This window comes from Acanthopagrus latus, chromosome 13, assembly GCF_904848185.1.
Source record: "Acanthopagrus latus isolate v.2019 chromosome 13, fAcaLat1.1, whole genome shotgun sequence".
Classification (NCBI taxonomy): Eukaryota; Metazoa; Chordata; class Actinopteri; order Spariformes; family Sparidae; genus Acanthopagrus; species Acanthopagrus latus.
The window spans coordinates 631,028-653,304 of NC_051051.1; the positions used below are offsets into that span (position 1 = coordinate 631,028).

A 22,277-nucleotide genomic window follows, 5' to 3' on the forward strand; every position below is an offset into this window, starting at 1 on the left:
CCTGAGGGTCAAGAAAGGGTCAGAAAACAAGACAACATTTCTGTCCTCTTGTCAACAAAAATATGGCTGAATTTTTCTCTAAAAATGTGTTTGTGTTTTACCTTCAGGGCCACCGTACTTTCCAGCTGTTATCTGATCGTTTCACGATGGTCACAACAGTGAAATGATTCATTTTGTGGGTGTGGTGACCCTCCAAAAACACCCCAGTGTCGTACAGCCGCTTCTTTTATGATTTACTTTCATGGTGTGAAGTATATGCATTAGGTGACTTTATAGCTGAGGCATTATGCAAAATTAGCTTCAAAGCCTGGTGGTCTTCCTGGGGGCCTGGTTACCTCTGTCATCCAATTATTCTGTCAGTGTTACTGTTGTAGACCTGTAGAGAAACCGTGTCTGAGCAAAGACAAAAAGAAGTAAAGACAGCAAAAGACTTGAAGCGGCTTCAAACAACTTACATATGACTGCAGGGAAGTCTTTGTGCTTAGATGTTCAGCCATTTAAAACACTGTTACTAGTCTAACCCACTGGTTCTGCTGCTGCCTTCCTTGTGTATCTGCGCTGGAGTCCTTTCAAGCTACCGTGGCTGAGGCCGCCAGAGTGGAGGGTACAATACTAATCACTCAGTTGTTCTGTCAGAGAGTTGAGGAGCAAGTCTTACAGCGCCAAGCGTTGATTCATACAAGTCATTTGCACAAGTGAAAATCTGATTTCTGAGTAGCAAATACACAAACACCTAAGCATGCTTGAGGAACACTTCCTGCGTCTCATGTATCCCTCGGAGGTGAGTCACCCTTTATAATAATGCTGTTATGATATCTTGGCTGAACATACTGCTTCCCTTTGTCCTTTTAATCTGAAACACTGGATGATTTATAAAAACGATGACGTGGGTTACGCAAAGACACACACGCAGGCTGTGGGTGATGACCAAAAATGATGTTGTGGGTGAAAAATGAAAAGGAGAATTTTGCATGGGACTCTAATGTCTTTGCTGTTCTGCCAGGCCTCCCTACAGTTCTGTGTCATGACTCATGTCCTCCTATCCTGAGCCACCAGAGCTCTATTTCTACACCGCCACGGCTCGGTTTCAAATCTCAGCTTCACACTGTGTGAAAAAGACAATGCAAAACTGAAAAGATCTTGGTTTCCATGGGAGGCAGTTTCCTTTGATTATGCTGGTGTACATTGTGCAATGCAATTTGAACACACACATAATGAGCTGGAGAGGGCTCACAATCTGCCAACAAACAGCTTCCCTGGAAATTCCACTACTTTGCTCAAGGGCACTGAAGTTATTTATTTGTTTGGTCGCGTCTCACAACTCCATCAGATATTGTAGAGTGTGCAGTCAAGTGGAGCTGCTTTCCTACCAGCAGCCCCTGTGACAGCTGTCTTCCTGAAAACCACATTCTCTCATTAAGAGAGTTGTCAGCATCAGGATTTGAACCAGGCACATTTCTGGGCACGCCTGTCTGCCTCCGCCACTACAAGACCACCAAAGTACTGATCACACTTGGCACTTTGTGGAGCCAAAGCAATCTCAGTTTGCTTCCATTTGTCATGTTGGCCACCTACAGCTGTAGCATGTGTAACATGATGAAATGTACAGTCAACCTCGCTGGTTGTGGCATACTGGTCCTCTCTCAATGGTTGATGTGCTGATACTACATCATCATGAGATCAACTGCCAAAGGCCCCAAAAGCAGGACTCCAGACAAACAGAGCAGAAGTAACAAAAGCAGTACCGTTGATGAACTTACTGGAGGTGGAAGCAGAAGCTGGCAGAGCAACACAAATTAACTAAAGTCAGCTGGGAAGTCCAGGTAGAAACAAGTCCAGCGATGAGCAGTCCGAACAGGACTGATCCAGTGAAAACAAAATGAAATCCAAAAGGCAGCCGAGGTGAACTTGGAACAAAATGCAGAGCTACAGAAGTGACGAGGAACTCACAGACAGACTGACAACGAGAGACACACAGACTCAATACACAAAGATTAGTCAAAGGGATAAAGTGATCTCTGGATGGGGGGTCTTACTCTGTGTCGTGTGTGTTAGATCATGGATTAAACTTATGCTGGAATATCTACTAATAATACTAATAACTACTGAAAAAGGCAGGAACAAGCCAAGACATGATGAGGAGAATGAACAATATTTAACAATGTCTCTTTATGGTTGATAAGAGGTGATGAAGTGCCCTCCTGACGCTCTGCCTGCTGTTGCCCCACTGCACACAGCTGGTGCCCCTCCAGCATCCTGTGTCCAGAGGAAACAACATATTGCCTTGCTGACATGTTTTTACAGTATTTTATTTTCACATGTTTGTATATATTCCATTGAAGAGAGTTCCTTGAGTCACCAAGTCAAGAGCCTCTCTCTGGATGCCAGAGAAGGATTCAGTATCAAAGGTGAAGTGGGCAGAAATAGAAAAGAGGCTATTCTGAGTGGAAACAAGTTGTAAATAATTGCCGCTCCATCTTGTGCCCTTGAAAAAGGCAGCTGCTGTATTATTGGATTCTTACAGATATCATGGAACAGACTGAAAGGCCTCTTTGCTCCACACTGTCATAGACTGAAGACTTAACCCTTGGCAGTCATGTTTGCTGTGCTATAGAAAGGCAGGAGCTGCAGTCAGTGATAATCCTCAGTTAACACGGGGCTGAATATGTGAGCACAGTCACTTTTACCAAGATAGAAGTAGTACTAAAACTAAAACTGCCCTGATGCTTTGGATGTGTGAAACAGAAGCTGAGTGAAAGTGAACACACTTTTTTCATCTTTGACTTTATCACTGCATTTGAACTGCTTCAGTGTAGAGTGAACATATTTTATAGTTTCTTATAAAAATGTTTTTGTTAACTACCTCCCACTCAACGAAATTACCAGACAGAATGTTAAGAGACAACAAAAATCTTCAATTCAATTCAATTAAACATTTTCCCCGTCTGTGGTCTCACTGTGAGGGCTAACCACAGGATGGCTACAGGGAGGAAAAGATGACAGTTACGGCAAATAAGCTCACAATTAATATTAGGCAGGTAAATATGGTTATAGTCAATAAAAAGAAGACTCAAGTCTGCCAGTCAGGCTGCACTCCTGTCCTCCACAACCTCCTCATCAGCCTGTGTTCTGCACAGGGCACGCTGACCGCCGACTGGACATAAATCTCAAGGTGGGCGTAATTCTCAGGGAAACTGGGCTGTGCATCTGTAAAAGTTCCTTGAAAAATATTTACAGGCCAGCTTCAACAGTAGTTACCTGTCTCACTGACACTCACAGTCAATGTGAAACATGGAAAATGGTTTTGGGATTTGCTGTAAATACATGAATGCTTCTCTCTCCTCTCTGTTGAGGATCCTGACTGATGGTCCAGCACAGAAAAAGCCTGTTACTAATACAGTAACTTGTGTCTTATTTGAATGCAAAAATAAAGATGAGCTAAGAGTTGATCTGCTGCTCTTACAGTGATCCGAGCAGAGCCAGGAAGAATGTGCTGAAATCACAACACTTAGAGGCATCTCTCACTCCAGATAAGCATAATTTCCCTAAATGTTTAATGTGCGTTACTGACCTCTGTGATGCGAAGCCTTGAAATTGAAATGCAAATGCATGAGCAGTGGTTTGGAAAATTCACAGTGCCAGCAAGGGTAACACTGACCTTGCACCTACTGAGCTTTGAAATAAAGTTGTTTGAAACTTTGGCCTTCGGTATTAAATCTACAAATCACTTGGAGCACAACTCACTGAGAAAGTGAGTGTAGGATGTGGTCTGGTGCTGCTATGCCCCCGTAAGGCCGGGGGATGTAACACAGGCAAATAACACCGAGCGTAAAGGAGGGAAAAGAAACAGGATGTGGCTGTTAAGCTACAAAAGAGTCGATTTCGACAGTCTACAGTCTATAGTCTACACAGTCAACAAGATAGATGTGTCTCCAGAAGAACATGCAGTCTGAAGCCCACCGGCACCAGCAGCACTTTATACCACCCGGCCTGAGTGGTGATCAGGATCAGGTGTGGACCTCCACACACGGGGAGGAGGGGGGAGGAAACGAGGGCGTCCAATCAAACATGCCCACAACACTGGTGCTGTAAAAGGTACTGCATTACAAACATTCAAACAAAAAACTCATAACCATAACAAACCACTAATAGTGGATTTGTGTTAAAAGGAGGAAGAATTATTTCTCAGTCACTCAGCTGTGATCTAAGTTTCAGGGTTCGTACTAGCTGTACCAAGAAATGCCTTTCTGCCAGCTAAGACTTATTCAAGAAATGATCCTGCACAAATAAGCTGGGCCCTGACGCAGGTAGGTGAAGTGAACAGTAACTTTTTGTTTTTGCTTGTAGAACGCTCACGATTTCCCTCAACTACAGAGAACAAGACCAGCTCACAGATCTCAACAGGAGCGAATGGAGTGAGAGCGTTTCTGGCTGATGATCTGATTGGATGAGGTCTGCAGTGTGTCATGGACAGAATCAGAATGACCAGAGTGTCTGACTGATATGAATAACCAACTGGAGATGTTGTATGGCAATTATTTCATTTTCCCCCAATTTACCTGCAGTTTCTTCCCTTGTGAGGTTTTTCAAATATGATCATAAACCAGCTGCTACATGCGTCTCACCTGTTGGATATAAACGTTCTGACATACAGACTAATAACATGTAACACGGTTGGTCCCATCAAGCCACAAAAACTATTTTGTTGAGTCTCATTCAATGTCGTGTGAAAATAAACAGTCAGATGTAGAACTGTATACAATATTTATTGACAATGTATTCATAGTAAAGACAGACGCTGACTTTTACAGGCTTATCTTTGAGAAAGGGTACAGCTCTTGGTTTCTGGGAATGTTCTCGTGAGTGGCACATACAAGGATTTTTCAAGGTGGAGGGAGTCGAGAGGGTAAGAAGGATTGATGCTCCTTGGAGTGAATTCCAGGCAGCGGGAGGCTAAGGCTTCTTCTGTGAGTGTGTGCAAACATACACTGTCACCAAGATGTGTCATTTAGGCTTTTAGGATGTCACTCTGTCCTTGCTCTCCAGAGAAGACTCTGCTGTCCTGATGAAAACCATTTCCAAAAACCTTAACTTTCCAGGAACAAAGAAAACAACAAAAGCCATTTCAGACTTTGTCCAACCATGTTGTTTTGTGACTTTTTGACTTTATATCAGGGATCAGGAGGATTTTGTAAGCATACATGTCATTTAGTTTTCACAATCCCTTGAGGACAATGTACTCGTTCTGTGTAGTATAAACGTGAAAATTGCCAAAATTGGATTTACAAGGTTTTGCCAAAAAACAGTGTTTGCAGCTTCTCTTTTTTTTCTTTTTCTTTTTTTTTTTTTTTACACAGGAGTATAGAAGTATAAAAATATATGAAAGAAAGAAGCGCTGTGAAGTACAAACACATATTCAAAGTGTAGAACTTATGAAGCAGACCTTTCCTGCCAGCTGTCTGGCTGACACACTCACATACACCACAGCATCCTACAGACAGCATCACTGTGGGCAGAACAACGTCTGTGACTGAGGTGGATTTAGTACCTTAATGACTTAACATTTTTAGATTTGTTTAGATGTGTTTAGATTCTGCCCATGCTGTAAAAAGGGTGAAAAATGTAAAACTGTTCTATTAATTGTTTTAACCAGAGAAAAGCAGATAACAGAGAAAACAAACCTTCCACGAGCTCAGTAAGGTACAACTGTTGGGTTTGAGCTTGTAGTTTGTTGTGTTGTTAGCAGTGTGAGTTGTGCTGACCTGAGATGGTTGACTCACGGGCTGATACAAAGGCCACTAGCCTCGCTATCATTTGACCCTTAGTGTGTGTGTGTGTGTGTGTGTGTGTGTGTGTGTTTGAGAGAGTGGTGTACATTATATCTAGCTGATCATTGGTACAAGAAATTGTTACAATTTTGCTGACACATCACAGCAAATACATGCTGCAAAAGAATATCAACTACATTCATGTATACATGTTACATTTTGGCAAAACCAAAGAAATGTGCTAACAGAAACAAAAAGCAATCGAGTGACTGTAAATGAAACTATTTACATGGATTCACATCAGCCGTAGCATTCTCCTAACATTACAGTATAAATGATGTCTTTGTGTCTTGGCTGTTAAAAGCTCCTGGCTGTTTATTTACAGGAATAATATGTTCCAATTTCTGATTAATAATTTACTGATATCTCATATATACATACTTAGATATGTTTCAGGGAAAATGGTCCCAAATTTGAGTTCAGCTCATGATCATCCACAGAAGAATGTACAACGCCAATAATGAGCTGACTTTTTTCTTTTTTTACACTTATAAAATAAACGTGTCAGAGATACAGGTGAACACGGAAGAAGATCAGGGCCGGAGTAAAAAAAAAGAAATGAGGATGTGATGTATTTCTTTACAATCCTGACTTCTTTCTTAGAATTTGGACTTCTTCCACAGATATATTAAACACAATGAAGGAGAGAAATATGTTGGTGTCATCACCAGGACTATCAAAAAGAGCCCAAACAAATCCTAATAATTTGCTCACTATGTTTTCAATACACAGATCAACACAATGTGGAAATGATTCATTTCCATGAGAACATGTAAACACCGGTGAGCTGACGGGCCGGCTCCCGCTGAACTGGACTTTATTGTAAGTCTCACACGATGTTGAGCTGAAGTCGACACTTCAGCTGTCGGGCAGTGTTTGTTTGTGAGAATGCAGCATCGTGTCATTCTTCAACAGCCGTAACTGTTTCTTAAATGCTTTACAGAAAAATGTAAATATCATCAATATCATCATCAATACTTGTAATAATCAGACACACTTGTTATAAACTCATCACAGAAGTATGGTTTCTATGCTCGTTTGTAAGGTGAGTGACAGACACAAGAAGCAGAAACGAAACGATAACAAACTGAATATCAAGGAGAAACTACTGTACACAGCATGCAGTGAGGAGCGACTGGATGTGGCCATATTGGAAGTGAACAGTTCAACATGGTTGTTCAAGGGTTCACTCACATCTCTGCTATTAAAATGAGCAGTGTAGCAGGAGAAATGGTCCTCAGGTGAACTCAAAAGAAGCAGGTGAGACAAAGGAGCGAAGCTTCAGTCACTCGTCTCCTGAAAGATATCTGGAGGTACCTTCACTCCCGCTCTGCGTCAGCTTCATTGTTGGCTTCCACAGCTTGAATTCATCTCACTTTTTGATGAATGATTTGGTAATGTGTGTGTGTGTGTGTGTGTGTGTGTGTGTGTGTGTGTGTGTGCGTGTGCGCGCAGAGAAACAGAGGCCATAACACTAGAGTTCATTCATACGGACAGTGTGGTGAAGTCAGCAGGATATAACACTCTTGTGAATTACAGCCCTAGTTGTGTTTCTACATTTGAACTGTGACTGAAACTGAAACATGGTGTGATTTTAGTCGTATTTATGAAGTTCTTCCTCAGACAGCGTCCATGAGCACCAGGTTTTAGAAGAACTACGGTACAGCCTCTATGGCTTTTTAAGAACTTGTGTGCAAAGTCTTTTATAAAATCTACCTTGTGAACACACAGTCAAAAGCACAGCATCATTAGTGATATTAAACAATTATCTGTTATAAGTTCATTTTGGGTTTACGGCTGTGTCCTTTTCAATCTGGAAACAATGCTTAACAAAGAGGTTTGAACCTAAACTAACCTGGCTGGGGAGGCACACACTATACAAAAACCACTGGTGACAAAAAACAAAAATAATCTTTATAACAAAATATATTTAAATAATGGTTTCAAATGCTGATATTTGATGATTTTTGTGCTTTTCTGGCCTTTTCATGGACCAATGGAATCATTTGAGCTTTGTAATATGTGTTCCTCTTGAACCATGAAATGATTATTAGAGCTAATAAATAATATTATATAATAATAATAATGATAATAATAATAACAATAATAATAATAATAAACTGCCCTTTCAGCATCTGTGAACATCTTTTTTTATGCATCCCAAATAGTGTGAATAGAGAGCTGAAAGGGGATTTTGTTGGTGGTATTGATCATATAATAACTGCTACACATATTTACACACAGTTACAGTTACTGAACTGCTGAACTTTGTTCTTTACTCTCTTTGAACACTTTGACTCTGTGGACTGAACACAATGATGAGCTGCATTAGCTGTATGTTTCTTTACATTATGCAATTTGTGACCTTCAGCAGGATTCTTGAGTGCAAGCAGAGAGTTAAACCTGGAAGTTTGGAATGATCTTCGTTGATATTATCTAATGCCACTTCATTAGAATCGCTACTGAAATGAGAAAATACTCAGATTAAGACAATTTGAAATTAAGGTATTGGTATGAAATTACTTCTACACAATGATACATGTTGTATCTTCAACAAAATTATTCATACAAAACCCTGGTGACCCAAACTTGCTTCAGCACTTCTTGAGTTGTCTAAGTTAAAATAAATTGTCATTTTCAATATGCCATTTTGTCAATTTCTGTATAATATATTATATTTTTGGCAATAAGTGATGGATGCTGTAAGCCTAACATGAAAAAAATGCAAACAAACATTTGAAAAAAATGTCAAGATACACAATTCACAAAAAAAGTAAAATGTTAAACATTTACAGAGGAACAGGCACCTCATATGTTTGTAATCTCTCGTCTATAAGGTTTTCACGTGTTAGCCAGCTGATGTGGTATTCCAAGATATGATGATCGAGTCCTGAATGCAGATATTCAGTCCAGTGTTACAAGATCACATAAAAAATGAAACAAACCAGATACAAACAAGAAATGAGCAACATCTTCTGCTGTTTCTTCTTGCCCTCACTGAAGTCCTTTTTCCTTTTAGTTGATGTAGTAAAGCCAGTAAACGATGTTGAAGAAGGAAAAGACGGTTGGGAAGATCATCCTCGACCATTTGTCAATAGAGTTTACGTCAGTCAAGTCTGGGATGTTAATCTTTAGCTGTGAAGCGCGCCTACGTAGTCGACTCTTCTTTTGAGTCATGTGGCACTCCAGCGTGTTCCGACCAAAGTTGTGCCTGGCCAGTCCGGCTTTACGGTACTGGAGAGTTGAGCTGTCGTATGTCAGCATGGTATTTCGTGGGTCATTTAGACCGAGAGCCAGTTCTGAAACGCCCATGTCGTTCTTGATGTCCAAGGTGCCCAAAAGGATGTTTTCATGTGAGTCCATCTGTCCATGGAATAGAGTCACATTTTTCCAGTGAATTAATATCATGCAACTCTTTTTCCCCAATTAATCAAATGAGTAACAAATGAAAATACCAAAGTTCTGTTTTGAAAAGGCTAATAAGTGCATGTGAGAGGTCCCACAGATCAAACCCACAGATGTCTACGGTGTCTTTTAGCATCTTTCAGCTCATTGTTTTCTTTCACCAAGTGGCCATAAAAATGTTTTAATTAAAACCAGTATTTTCAGATGTAAATGTATGGTAGCAGTATAAAAAGCTTTTTCCGGTACCTTATTCTTTTGATCGCCAAGTCCAATTGCTGCGTCGTCCACAAAGATCGGTTCCCACATGGAGTCATGGCCGTCGAGATCCCTTTGTTTCATTCTTGCATACAGTGTGTCATCTCTGCCCACTACATTACCCACCAGCCACTGCAAGGAAACATAATCAAAATGGATACCTGGGTAGGTGTGAAGCACAGCAATATCACCTCTACAAACAGACATCTGCATATGTTGGCCGACTCTGCAGGCGAAGGAAAAGATCCTGAGTTTGGATTTGTTCTGGTTATCGTTGGTTGCATGCAGGTCAACAGTCGGTGTGAGAAACTGACGCTAAACATTGGCTTTTGTTTGATTAATTGTTTGATTAGGATTAGGCTCCTTACTTTTTATTCTTTACACTGAATATGCAGTCATATTCACATCTGTTCATATTTGAAAATGTCTTTTCTCACATCTTAAGTTGCTGATCAAGCTATAAACAGTTTTTAAACCCCACTGAGGCAATGTGATTGTGATTTGGGGCTTTATAAATGAAACTGATTTGAAAGTTGATTCGATCTTGGCCTGTATATCTGTCATTTGTTTTCCAGATTTTTTGCTGTCTGCTGGCTAAGATGGAAACCCTGAAGTATGGGCAGTTGCTTCAAGAGGCTAAATCATTGTCAGTCAATATCTGATGGATCCAGAGATTAGCAACAATATACATGTTGTGAAATAATAAAGGCTTTATTTCCACAAATAACTGCAAATACAATCGTTGCATATTTCTCTTGAACAACAAATCTTATTATCAGCAGATCGTCTGCTCAGCTGATATCTGCACGTCCATGTAGCATCCCTGCATGTCAGCTCGGAGCTCAGAGTGGGAAAGTGAACGCACCTCGTTCAAGACTAAGCCAAGCGGCTGAGAGCTCCTGCTCCCTCTGCTTCAGCTGGCAACATGTCACATTCAAACAGGCACACAACAAGCTTATTAGGCCGGCTTTCCTTGGCACGGTGAGGTAGGAAACATCAGGTCAACCCTCCATTTGAAGTGGTGACATTTCTTTTCTTTTCAAGTAATTATCCCAAGCTCCTTAGACAGCTTTATGAATAATTAAGCTATCATTTCATTGCAAAGTAAAGAAAATATTTGATTCTGTGAATCTAGAGCAAAGAAAACAGCTTCCACTCGGGAAAGCGTGCAAATTGAAGCTCATCAGAAGTTCATGCTTGCTTTTTCACTTAGGAAAAAAAAAAATGTAATAGACTTGATTTGGGGAACACCAGTCCTTCCAATAAACATATGAGTTCTGCAGAAATGCAGAAGCAGGCCCATCTTTCATTACCTTGTTGGGATCCATCCTCATCTTTTCATTGTTTGCAATTGCTGATTTCTCAGCTGCCCTTTTCTGCCGCTGAGGACCTCGTCCGAAGAAGATGTAGTTTACCAGCGCGTACTCCAGCAGAGCCATGAAGACGAAGACGAAGCAGCCCATGAGGTACATGTCAATGGCCTTCACGTAGGGGATTTTGGGGAGGGTTTCTCTCAAGTGGGTGTTAATGGTAGTCATGGTGAGCACCGTGGTGATACCTGGTGCAGAGAGAGCATATGCTTGAGCACTGACAACCTCACCTCTCAAATCTTTTCCTTTATTAAATGAATAGCAACAATCACCTGAATCCCTACTTACTTCCCTATTCTCTCTGTATGTGTGACACTTTTAATCCTCCCGACCGCAAGACATCTTTGTGATCAACTTCATGCCATGTCTGCGCTTCATTAAGCCTGTCAGGATCAATGAAACTGAGGGGCTTACCCCCATGACTTCAAACTTTGCATTTGGGAGACAGGCTAAGAGACGTGCACCTGAAGCGGTGCAGCGATTTGAAATTCAAATGTCAACCTTGGTCTTGTTCATTAGCGGAGAACACCTACTGAGAAAAGTTGTAGATGGTTTTTAAAAAGCCTCACCCAGCATGCCGTGGGGATGGTTACTGTCAGATTGACTGTGCATGTCAATGTGTTGAGAGAGTGCTTATTATGACAGTGAGTGACACGCAGACTCTTTCCACAGACATTTTTATTGTTATTATTTCTGTCGTTTTAGCAAAGCGCTGGCGCTCGGATGTAGTGTGCTGACAATAGTGTGTGTCTATGGTATTATCTATAGGCAGGATTTACAGATGGTATGAGAGGCTGCTTCTAAAGCTTATATATGTTTGTCTGTGTGTGATTTAATAATTGTGTTCTCAGCTCCTATAGTACTCACAAATCCTCCCCCGCGCACCTGTATATCTACTTATAAAGCACACAGAGCTTCATTATTTAAGGCAATTTCTATTGAGTCCATCAACAATTACTAAATTATTATACAGCTGTCACAAAGCTGTCAGGTGACCACAGCTCAAAATAGGATTCAGGCAATTTTCCCAAGCTGCTGCTGCGAGAGCTTAACAATAACAACAACGGATTTCTGCAGCATGTGATTCAGCCATTACAGGTCCATTATAATGCCCCAAACCAGGTCAGAGTAAAGTGGTTCGTGGATCTAGTGTAGATTGGGGAATGACCGAACATTCCCCAACTCTGCTGACCCGCCTCCATTATGGAGCATTACCTTTTCTTTTTTTTTTTCATCAAATCCCATGCATGCCTTCCCCCTGGATCACTAAATGCAGCTCAGTCGTCAATCAGCGAAATTGCCTTGTCGACGAAAGCGAGGGATGGATGAGGCTGGGTGGATGGAGCCGGGTGAAAGAAGGCAGGGCAGCTTTCGATAAACACAGAGGCTGTGAGATAAAGCTACAGGCTACATGGGGTTTACATAATCGAGGATGACAGGGGGAAATTGTGACTTCCAGAAAAGCACAGGGGCTCTCGAATCAGGAGTGGAAACAAATCACTTAATAATACGTCTGTGGAACACTGCAACATTTGTTCTACAGGGACGGATGTTTGACCCTGTTAACACTCACAGTGACTGTAAGAGAAGTGAAACAGTAGCCGTGTCAGCGTGCTGCTATTCTGCCTCTTTCTCTGTCACTTCTGAATGTATGAACAAACAAACTTAAGGATTTGATCTTTTATTTAATAAATTCTTAATGAATCTAAAGCAAAGAAAAAAATAAATATATGCTGTCAGTGAGGAGAAGTGGATTTTGTACCACTGGAGAAGTGTGGGACGGAAAAAACAAACATACAAAAACATGCCTGAACCGTAACACTCGACAGTTTGGCTGATGTTTCCTAGGTGACAAGTAAATGTCCTAAATCGCAGACTTATCTTTAAATGTTAAAGATAAACAAGACAGAAAGTGGCTCCACACAGCTTGTCTGTAGAAATCCAAGTCTCCAGAAGCTCCAAGATCCCAAACTGACTTGAAAAGATGTCATTTCCTCCATCAAACTCAGCCATGCACATGTACACTTGTAGCTTAGAGGCTACAGGAAAGATTTTGACTTTACACAGTTTGTAAATCTTCCTTTTTTTAACCACTTTGGGATATTTGGGCTTCAAGAAACGTGGATCACACCAGACCAGATGCATGAAGCCATTTTCATTTTCAGATTGTTTTTTTTCTTTTTAAATAATGGTGTCCTCTGTTGTTTAGGAGAATGTGTTATGGTCTTTATTTGCTCTTCAGGTGACTGATGTGACTGTCAGGAGGAGAAACTGCATGAAGAATCTCTCATCTGCTTTTCCTTGGATTTCCCTGGTCAGTCTATTTCAGTGCCAGTGCAATTTCATTCTAAGTGTCTCGCCCTGCCCGGCCTGTCTTTATATATTGGTATCGCCAGCCTCACCTAGAGCCACTCTGGCAGCAGAGGCGTCATAGTTGATCCAGAAGGAGACCCAGGAGAGGATGGTGATCAGTATAGAAGGCATGTATGTCTGCAGGATGAAGTACCCAATGTTTCTCTTCAGCTTAAAACTCAGGGACAGACGAGGGTAAGCACCTGCAGAGATGGGACAGTGGAACAAAACATAGCAAGTCTGAGGAAATGCTGCTCCAGCTGCCAGCAATCAGGACTTTAGATTTTTGGTTATACTAATGAGGACATACAGTGACTTTCTCTGTAGACCTCAGCTTTACTTCAGACTAAATGTGTCAAAAACATAATAGCTTCTGATTTGTCACCCCTACACTAAAGAGATGCTCACATTTAGATGATAAATCAAACTTCACAAGGTTTTCTTATGAGAAGCCTCAGAAATCATGAAACTTGTATTTTCTCGGGTCGGCAGGTAAAGCAGCGACTTCAGCACTATGATTTCTGATCCTAAATGCAGGCTGAGCTCCTTCAGCACTTTTATCCACAAGCTTTTATCAACATCTGCGCTTCCATACTGTAAATCATGAGAATATAAAGCAGCCGGGTGTGGACCACTCAGACCCGTCCTTACTATAGTCTCTCAACCCAGCAGAAGCTCATATGTTTGTTATCTCTGCTGAACTGGAGCATCAGCGCTCTGCAGAATTACCTGTTTCAAAGTGTTGGTGCGAGAGGTTTGATGTTTGTCTGTTGAACCCCCACACCCACCTTTTTTTTTTTTTTTTTTTTTTTGCTTAGCTGTGCTCTATTTGAAATAAACCCACAGCAGGGCGAATGTTATCAGCTCACATATCTCTCTCCTCAGGGACTCGTTGTATTTTGGTTTGCGTCCCGTAACAGCTGAAGAGAGGAGAGAGGCACCACGCCACACAGAGCTCGAACACACTGCAGATACAGTTTATTATTGGAGATATACAGATGAGGGGCAAAGGAGGAAGATTAAGCCTGTTTAATGAAAGCACCAACAATCCACCAGCCGCAGCTCCTTGCGGCATTTCACCACTTACATCTGCTATTTCAGTTAGCTCGACCGGGCACGAGCCGCGGAGAGAATCACTGAATTATTTCTTCATGAAGGAAAAGCGACTGGACTGAGGTGGAGCGCCGAATATTCATTATTCATAAGAACAACAATGACATTGTGCATCCTTGGAGTAAAACATGACACTTGTATTGGATAAATGCCCGGACACTTGTGCTGACGTTTGCATCTCTGAGTGACCCCCAGGTCGCCCATCATATCACAACAGGCAGCACGTTACGAGGGAATCCCCCGTCTACCACGTCTTTGTAATAAAACAAGGCGCACTGCAGGGACACACAAGAGCAGACCTGCATGTTAATGGACAACACACAAACACACCATGCATTCATCAGGAAGCATTCTGTTATTAATAGTGTTGTGTGGATTGTGTGACCTCTGCAGACAGAACGAGCGCTCTCATTGGCTGGAGTCTCTCTGCTTTCTGCCTTCACGTCCTGCTCTCAATCAATACAGTTAGCAAACTACAGTTAGAAAACTACATTCAGCATATCCTGCTTACATTTGCTTGCTTGGATGACACATTCATGAATATGAAGATGCAGAGGAGATGAATATTTCATTGCATCAGACAGCATTCTTTTTGTTTATTGCTGTTAAATAAGTCATGGTGTCTTCTGTCTCTCAGGACGCCGTTTCATCCCAACATTTGTTTGCAGGTTTGTACATTTACATAACATTTTGCATTTCTGGATATGAGCGGATGCTATTTTCATGTCATTAAGTGCAAACAATGAAATGAGTCAATATGTTGCTGTCTTTGCATAATGATAATGACACAAAATAACCCTAAGAGACAGAAAATAATTAAACAGCATGTTTTAATGGAAATAAAGGCAACGTCATAAAAGTTAAGTGTGCGTGTTTGGACAAAGATACACACTTTAACTTACAATCTACTTTTAGATGTCGTGCTGGTGCTCGAGCCTGTACACTCAACTCACTCGAGCATTAATTGCTCTCCTTTATGACTGTGTGATTGGTGCGTTTCAGCTGGTTCGGTGGCATTACCTGTGGAGAAGACGACATTCTTGGAGATGAGCTTATGATCCACGATGGAGAACTGCGGCAGCTCGATCTTGTCCACCCCCGTCACTGCGTTGTCTCCTCCTCGCCAGTAGAACTCAATGTCATCTGTAGTGTAACCATCTGACACAGGGCACAGAGAACAGGAATTACCGAGGATTGTTAACAGTCTGTGTATATGTTAATAATCACGTCCCATCTGGAGCCCCTGCAGTCCGGTTCATTCATCACTTGATTATGTTTGTATTGTGTGGACAGCTGACAGTCATTCATTGATCTTCAGTCTAATAAATGAGGTTATCCAGGAGGAATGAAGACTTTCATCATACTAACATTTTGTCTCTATCTACAGTATGAATCCATTTTCTTGTTTGCCACTTCTATTTGCATCCTGCATCTTCACAGACGTGCAAAGCTGGTGAGGATGAACCAACTCTGGCATCGATGTGGGTGATTCCACGGTTTTATAGTTAAAACTATTACATAAACTAGTCATCATGAAAACCTTTAGTAAATGATGATGATCTAAAGTCAACAGCTAATCAAGTGTTCAAGTGTTCGTGTTAATTACTGTCAGTGGTTACAAACCTCTGTGTGCTTGGAAAGATTTCAGCACCAGCAGCTTATTTTTATTACAATGATTATTATTTTATATGCACATCTACTCACTGCTCTTGACTGATGTCTGCTGGTGACTTTTTATTTTGTTTTTGTAAAACCTTTACTCATCAGTTCTCACGGTTCACATTCAGTTCCCCCGTACAGCTACAGTTTGGATGGGGCCGTTCGGCAGCTCCACGCCTTCTTTAAGTGCTCCTCAGCATCTCCTTCTGAGGCTCCTGACAATGACTCAATTATGAAAAAGCCTGTTAAAACTATAAATTATGAAATCAAAGCTGAGGACATAACATTCCACATAGCAGCTGAGGGAACCCCTTATATATGGACTCAATATATACTGTATGAGTCAACTTTATTATGTTTTGTCCCACGAGACACTCAATTATTAATTACCCCAAGCAAGGATGATTAAATAACCGAGCTTGGAATCCACTTCCATCACTAAAACCCAGTAAAATCTGCAAAGGGACACGAAGCATGTCCATTAATATTAATCTGAACCAAATCAACTCGGTCTTTTGCTCTCATTTTGGCCAAATCAGTGGAGACATGGACAGCAAAGCGGCCAGTGGGCAGGAGTGATGAATGATTGAGTAACACGGCGCTCTGTGGTTATAGCTTAAGACAAGTACTGTTAAAAAAGGAGAAATCTTCATTAGACCATGAAACTTGGCTCTTGCATAATCAACTGCCTACTGTCTGCTCTGGTGCAGTTGTCATGTCTGCTGACTTCAGGGCAGAAGAGTTTTGGTCTCAGAGAGAGGAGAGGACGGGTTGAGGAGACGAGGAGAGACAGGAGACAGATGGGGTTAGGGCACTTTCTTAAAAAGCCGAGCTGAAACATTGGGAAACTTAATCAAAGGCCCTGTCTTATATAAAGTGAGACTTCCATGTCTTCTCTGATTATTAAGCAGCTCTAGGCTCTATATAATTACTGTGAAAGTATCAAATCGCTCGATCCACAGAGAAACCATCACAGACCTCTTTCAGAAACTGATGCACCGTCTGGAGCTCTGTGAGGTTGTGAGGTCACAGCAGAGCCGCGGACGCAACAACACCAGCACAGTTGATGCATTAAAAACGGTCGAGGTGACGGGCCTGTGAGAACTCACTGACTGCACTGTTTAGCAAAGATTTTCAACAAATAACTTCATTTTGTGCTCAAAGTTACAAAAAAAATCTTGTTTTCATCTGAGAACATCTTGTTTATTCAGGTATGGAAAAAACAAGTTGGTATTATTACCTCATAAATCATGTAAAGAGTTTGAATTCCCTCTCCAACTCTACACAGTGTCCATTTAAAACAGCAACAAGTTAGTAAAACATTTAATGTCACCATGTCAACCTCTGTGTGTTTGGATTCCACTTTCAATAGTATTATTGAAGCCATCATAAAGATTAACAGTAGCTGCTATAAACAAGCAGTAGTGAGGGCTGTGAAGGGGTCGTGACACAAAGCTAATAGTAGTGCAACTCAGTTAGGATGCTAGATCCTGCACTCCTCATCTCACAGCTCTGACAGCTTATCATGACAAGTGTGTCCAAGTGTAAACTTGTTCAGCTGAGAGTCAAGCGGCCAAGACTTGTAAAACCATTCTGCTGCCTCAAGACAAACAACCAAATATAGCAGTCTTACATAATATCAGATAACTGATGTGCATGTGTATCTGGTATCTGGATTTTAGGTAACAGCAGGAGATGGATTAAACAATACTCCGGATTGTTTTTGATTTTTGAGGAACTCAACATGCAACATGATAATCACTTGTGACAGTTGCAGCCGTTGTTCCGGCTGCGTGTTCGCTACAACAGGGATTTGTGTGCATGTAAGTTTGCGTGACTTAATTATTTGATGGCATTCGTGGAAGTTGACTCTTTTTTTGCATTACAGTGCGGCTGTTACTCTTCTGAAATGTTGGTGATGGGGAGATTTAGCAGCTAGAAAGTGAATTGACATGTTTGATTTGCATGAGTATTATGTGAAGTGTGTGTGTGTGTGTGTGTGTGTGTGTGTGTCTCGGTGATGACAGAGGCAGGATGAGGAAAGAAAGCATGTTTAACAGTTTACAGGGCATCTCTCACACTGCCTCACTGATTACTGCACACATTATGAGTCAATATACGACACCTCCTTCCTCCCCTGCTCTCCTCTCTCCTTCCTCCCCTGCTCTCCTCTCTCCTTCCTCCCCTGCTCTCCTCTCTCCTTCCTCCCCTGCTCTCCTCTCTCCCCTTCTCTCCTCTCTCCTTCCTCCCCTGCTCTCCTCTCTCCTTCCTCCCCTGCTCTCCTCTCTCCTTCCTCCCCTGCTCTCCTCTCTCCTTCCTCCCCTGCTCTCCTCTCTCCCCTTCTCTCCTCTCTCCTTCCTCCCCTAACTTGTTCTGTTTTTATCTCAGCGCCTTTTCCATTTGATTACACTCCTCTCCGTCTCTCTTCTCAGTTATTTCTCTGTCATAACGACTCTTCCGTGTCCATCTTTCCTCTCTTCTTCTTCTCCCTCCCCCATACCCTGCTCTGCTTAATTAATACTTGTGTGACCTATTTAGTTGCTCTGAATTATTAAAGCTGACTCTTCAGTGGCTGCTTTCAACACCCTCACACTCTGACATCTCTTGTTCCTCTTGACTCTTGCATACTGCCTTTCTTTTCTCTCCAAACTAAACATTGGTATGGTACAGTTTGGGAAGTCAGATCACATCATCATCATCATCATCATCATCATCATCATCATCATCATCATCATCATCACCTTGCGTAATACGTAATCAATAGAAATCTCAAAATGTATTCCAGAGGCAATAAGTGGCCAAAGGAGGGATGGTAAAATGAGATTAATGCATTCTCTTCTCTCTGTTCCAGTAAAAAACCTGGCAACTGCACTCTGAACCAACTGCAGCTGATTAAGTGCATCACTACTAAGTGCTGAGTATAAGGAAATTATATTAGTTGGGATGGGATGAAATAAAGGCAGGTCAGGTCAGGGGCAGACAGGAATAACTTAATTTTGGATACATTTCTGAAATGATCAAACTGTGACTGAATAACCCCCTCTACTTGAAATTCAAAATGTAAAAGTTCAGTCCCAGCTCATCACCACCAGAGAGCGGAGGCTCATTTTTAGTGGTGACCCTCTGATTTTGTGCCACCACCAGGGTCACGTTTCCCCTCGTACACAGGATAAATCTCAGTGTGAGAGAGCTTGTCATGAAACATACAACAATCATTCTCCCTCGAGGATGAACCCTCTCTGTTCTGCACAACACGAGAGCTTTTATTCCACATCAAGCACAAATGTCAGCTTCTCAGGATCCAGCAGGCAGACTGTGATTCTGCAAACCGGATATTTTCACATTTGTACGTGTCACAAACTACATACCTTACAAAATGTGTCATATCACGTTCAAATAGGACAACATGTTCATGACCAAAACAGGTATTTAAAGACAAAACATGATCTTTTCCTAACCCTTACAGATTTTAGTGAGAGAGGAGAGGCTCTACAATTTATGCACATAGAAGAGCAAACTATACTGTCAGCCCCACCAGCACTTTAATGACGAGCAAGATTATTTTTAAATTATCACAAGAAACTGCAGTCACACAACAGACACTCCAGATCTGTGAATACAAACTTTCAGTAAAGAGTGAATGCCTTTGTGCCAGCTGTACTCACATCAGAGTCACTGATTCCATCCGATCCTCATATTATTGATTGTTCAGCTACCCAGTCCACTTAACTCCATTGTTTCTACTTCAGCGAGGCTGACGTTACGATTCTGCGTCACTTTACTTCCCCTGCTAACATTATTACATCACAGAGTTTGACACAGAAAGATCGTCCTGATTATCATCCTGCAAGAAATTAACTGAAAGGAGTGACAGCAGTGAAAGTGAAAAATGGAATAAAAATAAAGACATAATAGATCACAGACCAGACTGTTAGTCCACAGCATATCTATTAACTATGAGAGAGGAAATTAGTTCCTTGATTCTTCAGCGGCATGAGATGCAAATTCCTCCTTTCAGGACAAAAACTATGAGTGTGGAAATATGCATTTTACGCGAGCACAAAGACTTCTCTCATGGATTCTAAAGTCTGGGAGCGTCGGCAGGCCAAAAATAAATGAAATTGTTCACGATAGCATCAGAGGAGATAGCAATACAATACTAAAGCTATTTAACTGGGACTCTGGCATATCTCCCTGACCAAATCTGACTCCAGGCCTTTTTATCAAGCTTATGAAATAATGTCTCAGTTGATTTGTTTTAATGGGCAAAGAAGGATTTTGGAGGGAGATAAAACACTGGCTTTGATATTGCTTTGGGCAAAACATAATCATGAATAACAAAGATCTTTTTTTAAACTTCTGAATGGGGCTATAAAACATCACACCTGTAATAAAGACCTTGACAACACCACCGTTTTTAGTGTAATGTCATAAACAATGTTGCCAATGTGATAACACTCTCTAATGAGAAATGATTTTGAGGATTGCAATGTTTACAGTTTGCGATGCATCAGTACAACACATGTTCACAGACACAGACAAACACATGCATAACAACATGATAACACATACATGATTGCATGAACACATGAAAATCATCAAATGGCTCCTCTCTTCTCCCCTGTCAGCTGCGGAAGCTACTCCACTCTTAAATATGTCTCAGATGAATTTTTGATTCCACACACTTCAAAGCGACTTTAATGTTATTCCTGGTGTCCAATTAAAAAACGTCTTCAAACTTTTGCGGTACACAGCGATCTGCAGCCAACTGCAGCCTGGACTGGGACAGAACATCTGAAGATAAACTTAAATAAATAAGCTGTGTAAGCTCATGTGTAAGGAAGCGTTCACACCCCAGAGGATGTGGGCAAGTTTCTAAAAATGTGCTCTGATGGGCACAGATAGCAAGAGAGGAGACAGACAGTGGAAGTGGCTCTGTCCATATGATGTGGATCGCTGGTGCAGAAAATGTAACTATTACTCGATAGATGTGCTGTAATGAAATGATAGTTTCACTGTGAGTGCACCACAACTGTGTGAAATAACAGACGTCATGCACGTTTTACTCTCCTCTCTGTGCAAATACGGAAATAAACAGGCATGTCCTTATCTGTGCCAGTATTTCAGAGGATCGGAATGTTGCAGTGAATCCAGTTCTTTTCTGCTAAAGAGCCATCTACAGTCACACCTATACTCAGGCTACAGCAGCCAATCAGGGAAGAAAATGCATCAGCGGTAGTAGTCAGAGTTTAACGGCTGAGTGACTCTACTCCTGTTATGATTTATTGAAAAGGTGCACAGCTGCTGTACTCGTGAAGTCAATCTTCCATCTTCTACTACAACTTCCTGTGAATGTAGAGCTACTATAAAGCACTGTATATATTGTACAAGGTAAACTGCATTGCCATAACATTGACCCAGAGCATCTGGGGTTTAACCCTGTTCAATAATGCAATGCATGGTATTTCCTTGCACTGAGGTAAAACCATATGTGGCCTACTAGTCCTGGATTATACATGCATTATGGAGATGCTGAGCAAGTAGTATCAAAACAAATGCAGGGTGACGTGCCTGCATTATAAACCCAACCTTTATCCAATACAGCTGAATGAGAGACTTAAGGTAACGCAGTATAAACGTCGAGTTTTGCCTCATAACAGAAACCAGCCAGCAGCTGCAGCGTCTTCTTGTTATGAAGTCACAGCAGCAGTACAGACAGCAGACGGCTGTCAGGAACACGGCAATATTTTCCTCACCTTCCATAACACATTGTACTCATATCCATAGTGCAGTATGTTTTATCACCTGTATCTATCTTAGTTATGGACTCTGTTTATAGATAAGCTAACACAAAATTGAGTTATAAGCCGAGAGTCAACACACTGTCTCTCCCCGGATGATAAACCGGGAGCAAGGAGAGAGATTTTCTTCCACTACATGCAGAATTTTTCTTTCCATACTCTGACCTTATTCTGTGTTTTATATCACTATCTTAGTCCAGGTCTTATTAAACCCTGTTATGAGTCTTGAAGGGACCACCCTCATTGTAGTCATTAGCTGCATCTGACATTATTTGGGTGAGTGAAATTGTGTCAGACGGTTCACTGAGGAGTTTGTAGTGCCAGAGAGATATTTTGAGGTTCCCGTCATCTGAAAAAATACCAAATAGGTTGACTATTTTTTATCAGATGGTGACCTCTGGTGGCCATAGTTATTATTACAGCAGCAAAGGAGGAAGTCAAGTGAAGTCACTTAGTATAAAAAGGGAGAAGTTTGCATAAGGAGGAGGTCGGGG

General features: G+C 41.4%; 1 protein-coding gene across 2 annotated transcripts in view; it reads right to left on the reverse strand.

Annotated features, from left to right (window-relative positions):
- Window positions 1-5,336: 5,336 nt before the first annotated feature.
- LOC119031956 (gamma-aminobutyric acid receptor subunit beta-2) overlaps window positions 5,337-22,277 on the reverse strand; it is a 62,369-nt gene continuing 45,428 nt past the window's right edge. The window contains exons 4-8 of one of the 2 annotated variants that reach the window (XM_037120806.1): window positions 15,344-15,481; window positions 13,261-13,413; window positions 10,802-11,046; window positions 9,480-9,620; window positions 5,337-9,191 (exon numbers count right to left, since the gene is read on the reverse strand). In XM_037120806.1, the coding sequence (XP_036976701.1) occupies window positions 8,844-9,191; window positions 9,480-9,620; window positions 10,802-11,046; window positions 13,261-13,413; window positions 15,344-15,481 (1,025 nt within the window). In that variant the 3' untranslated portion in view covers window positions 5,337-8,843. The remainder of the gene's footprint in view (window positions 9,192-9,479; window positions 9,621-10,801; window positions 11,047-13,260; window positions 13,414-15,343; window positions 15,482-22,277) is intronic. The other variant, XM_037120805.1, reaches the window with a different exon arrangement.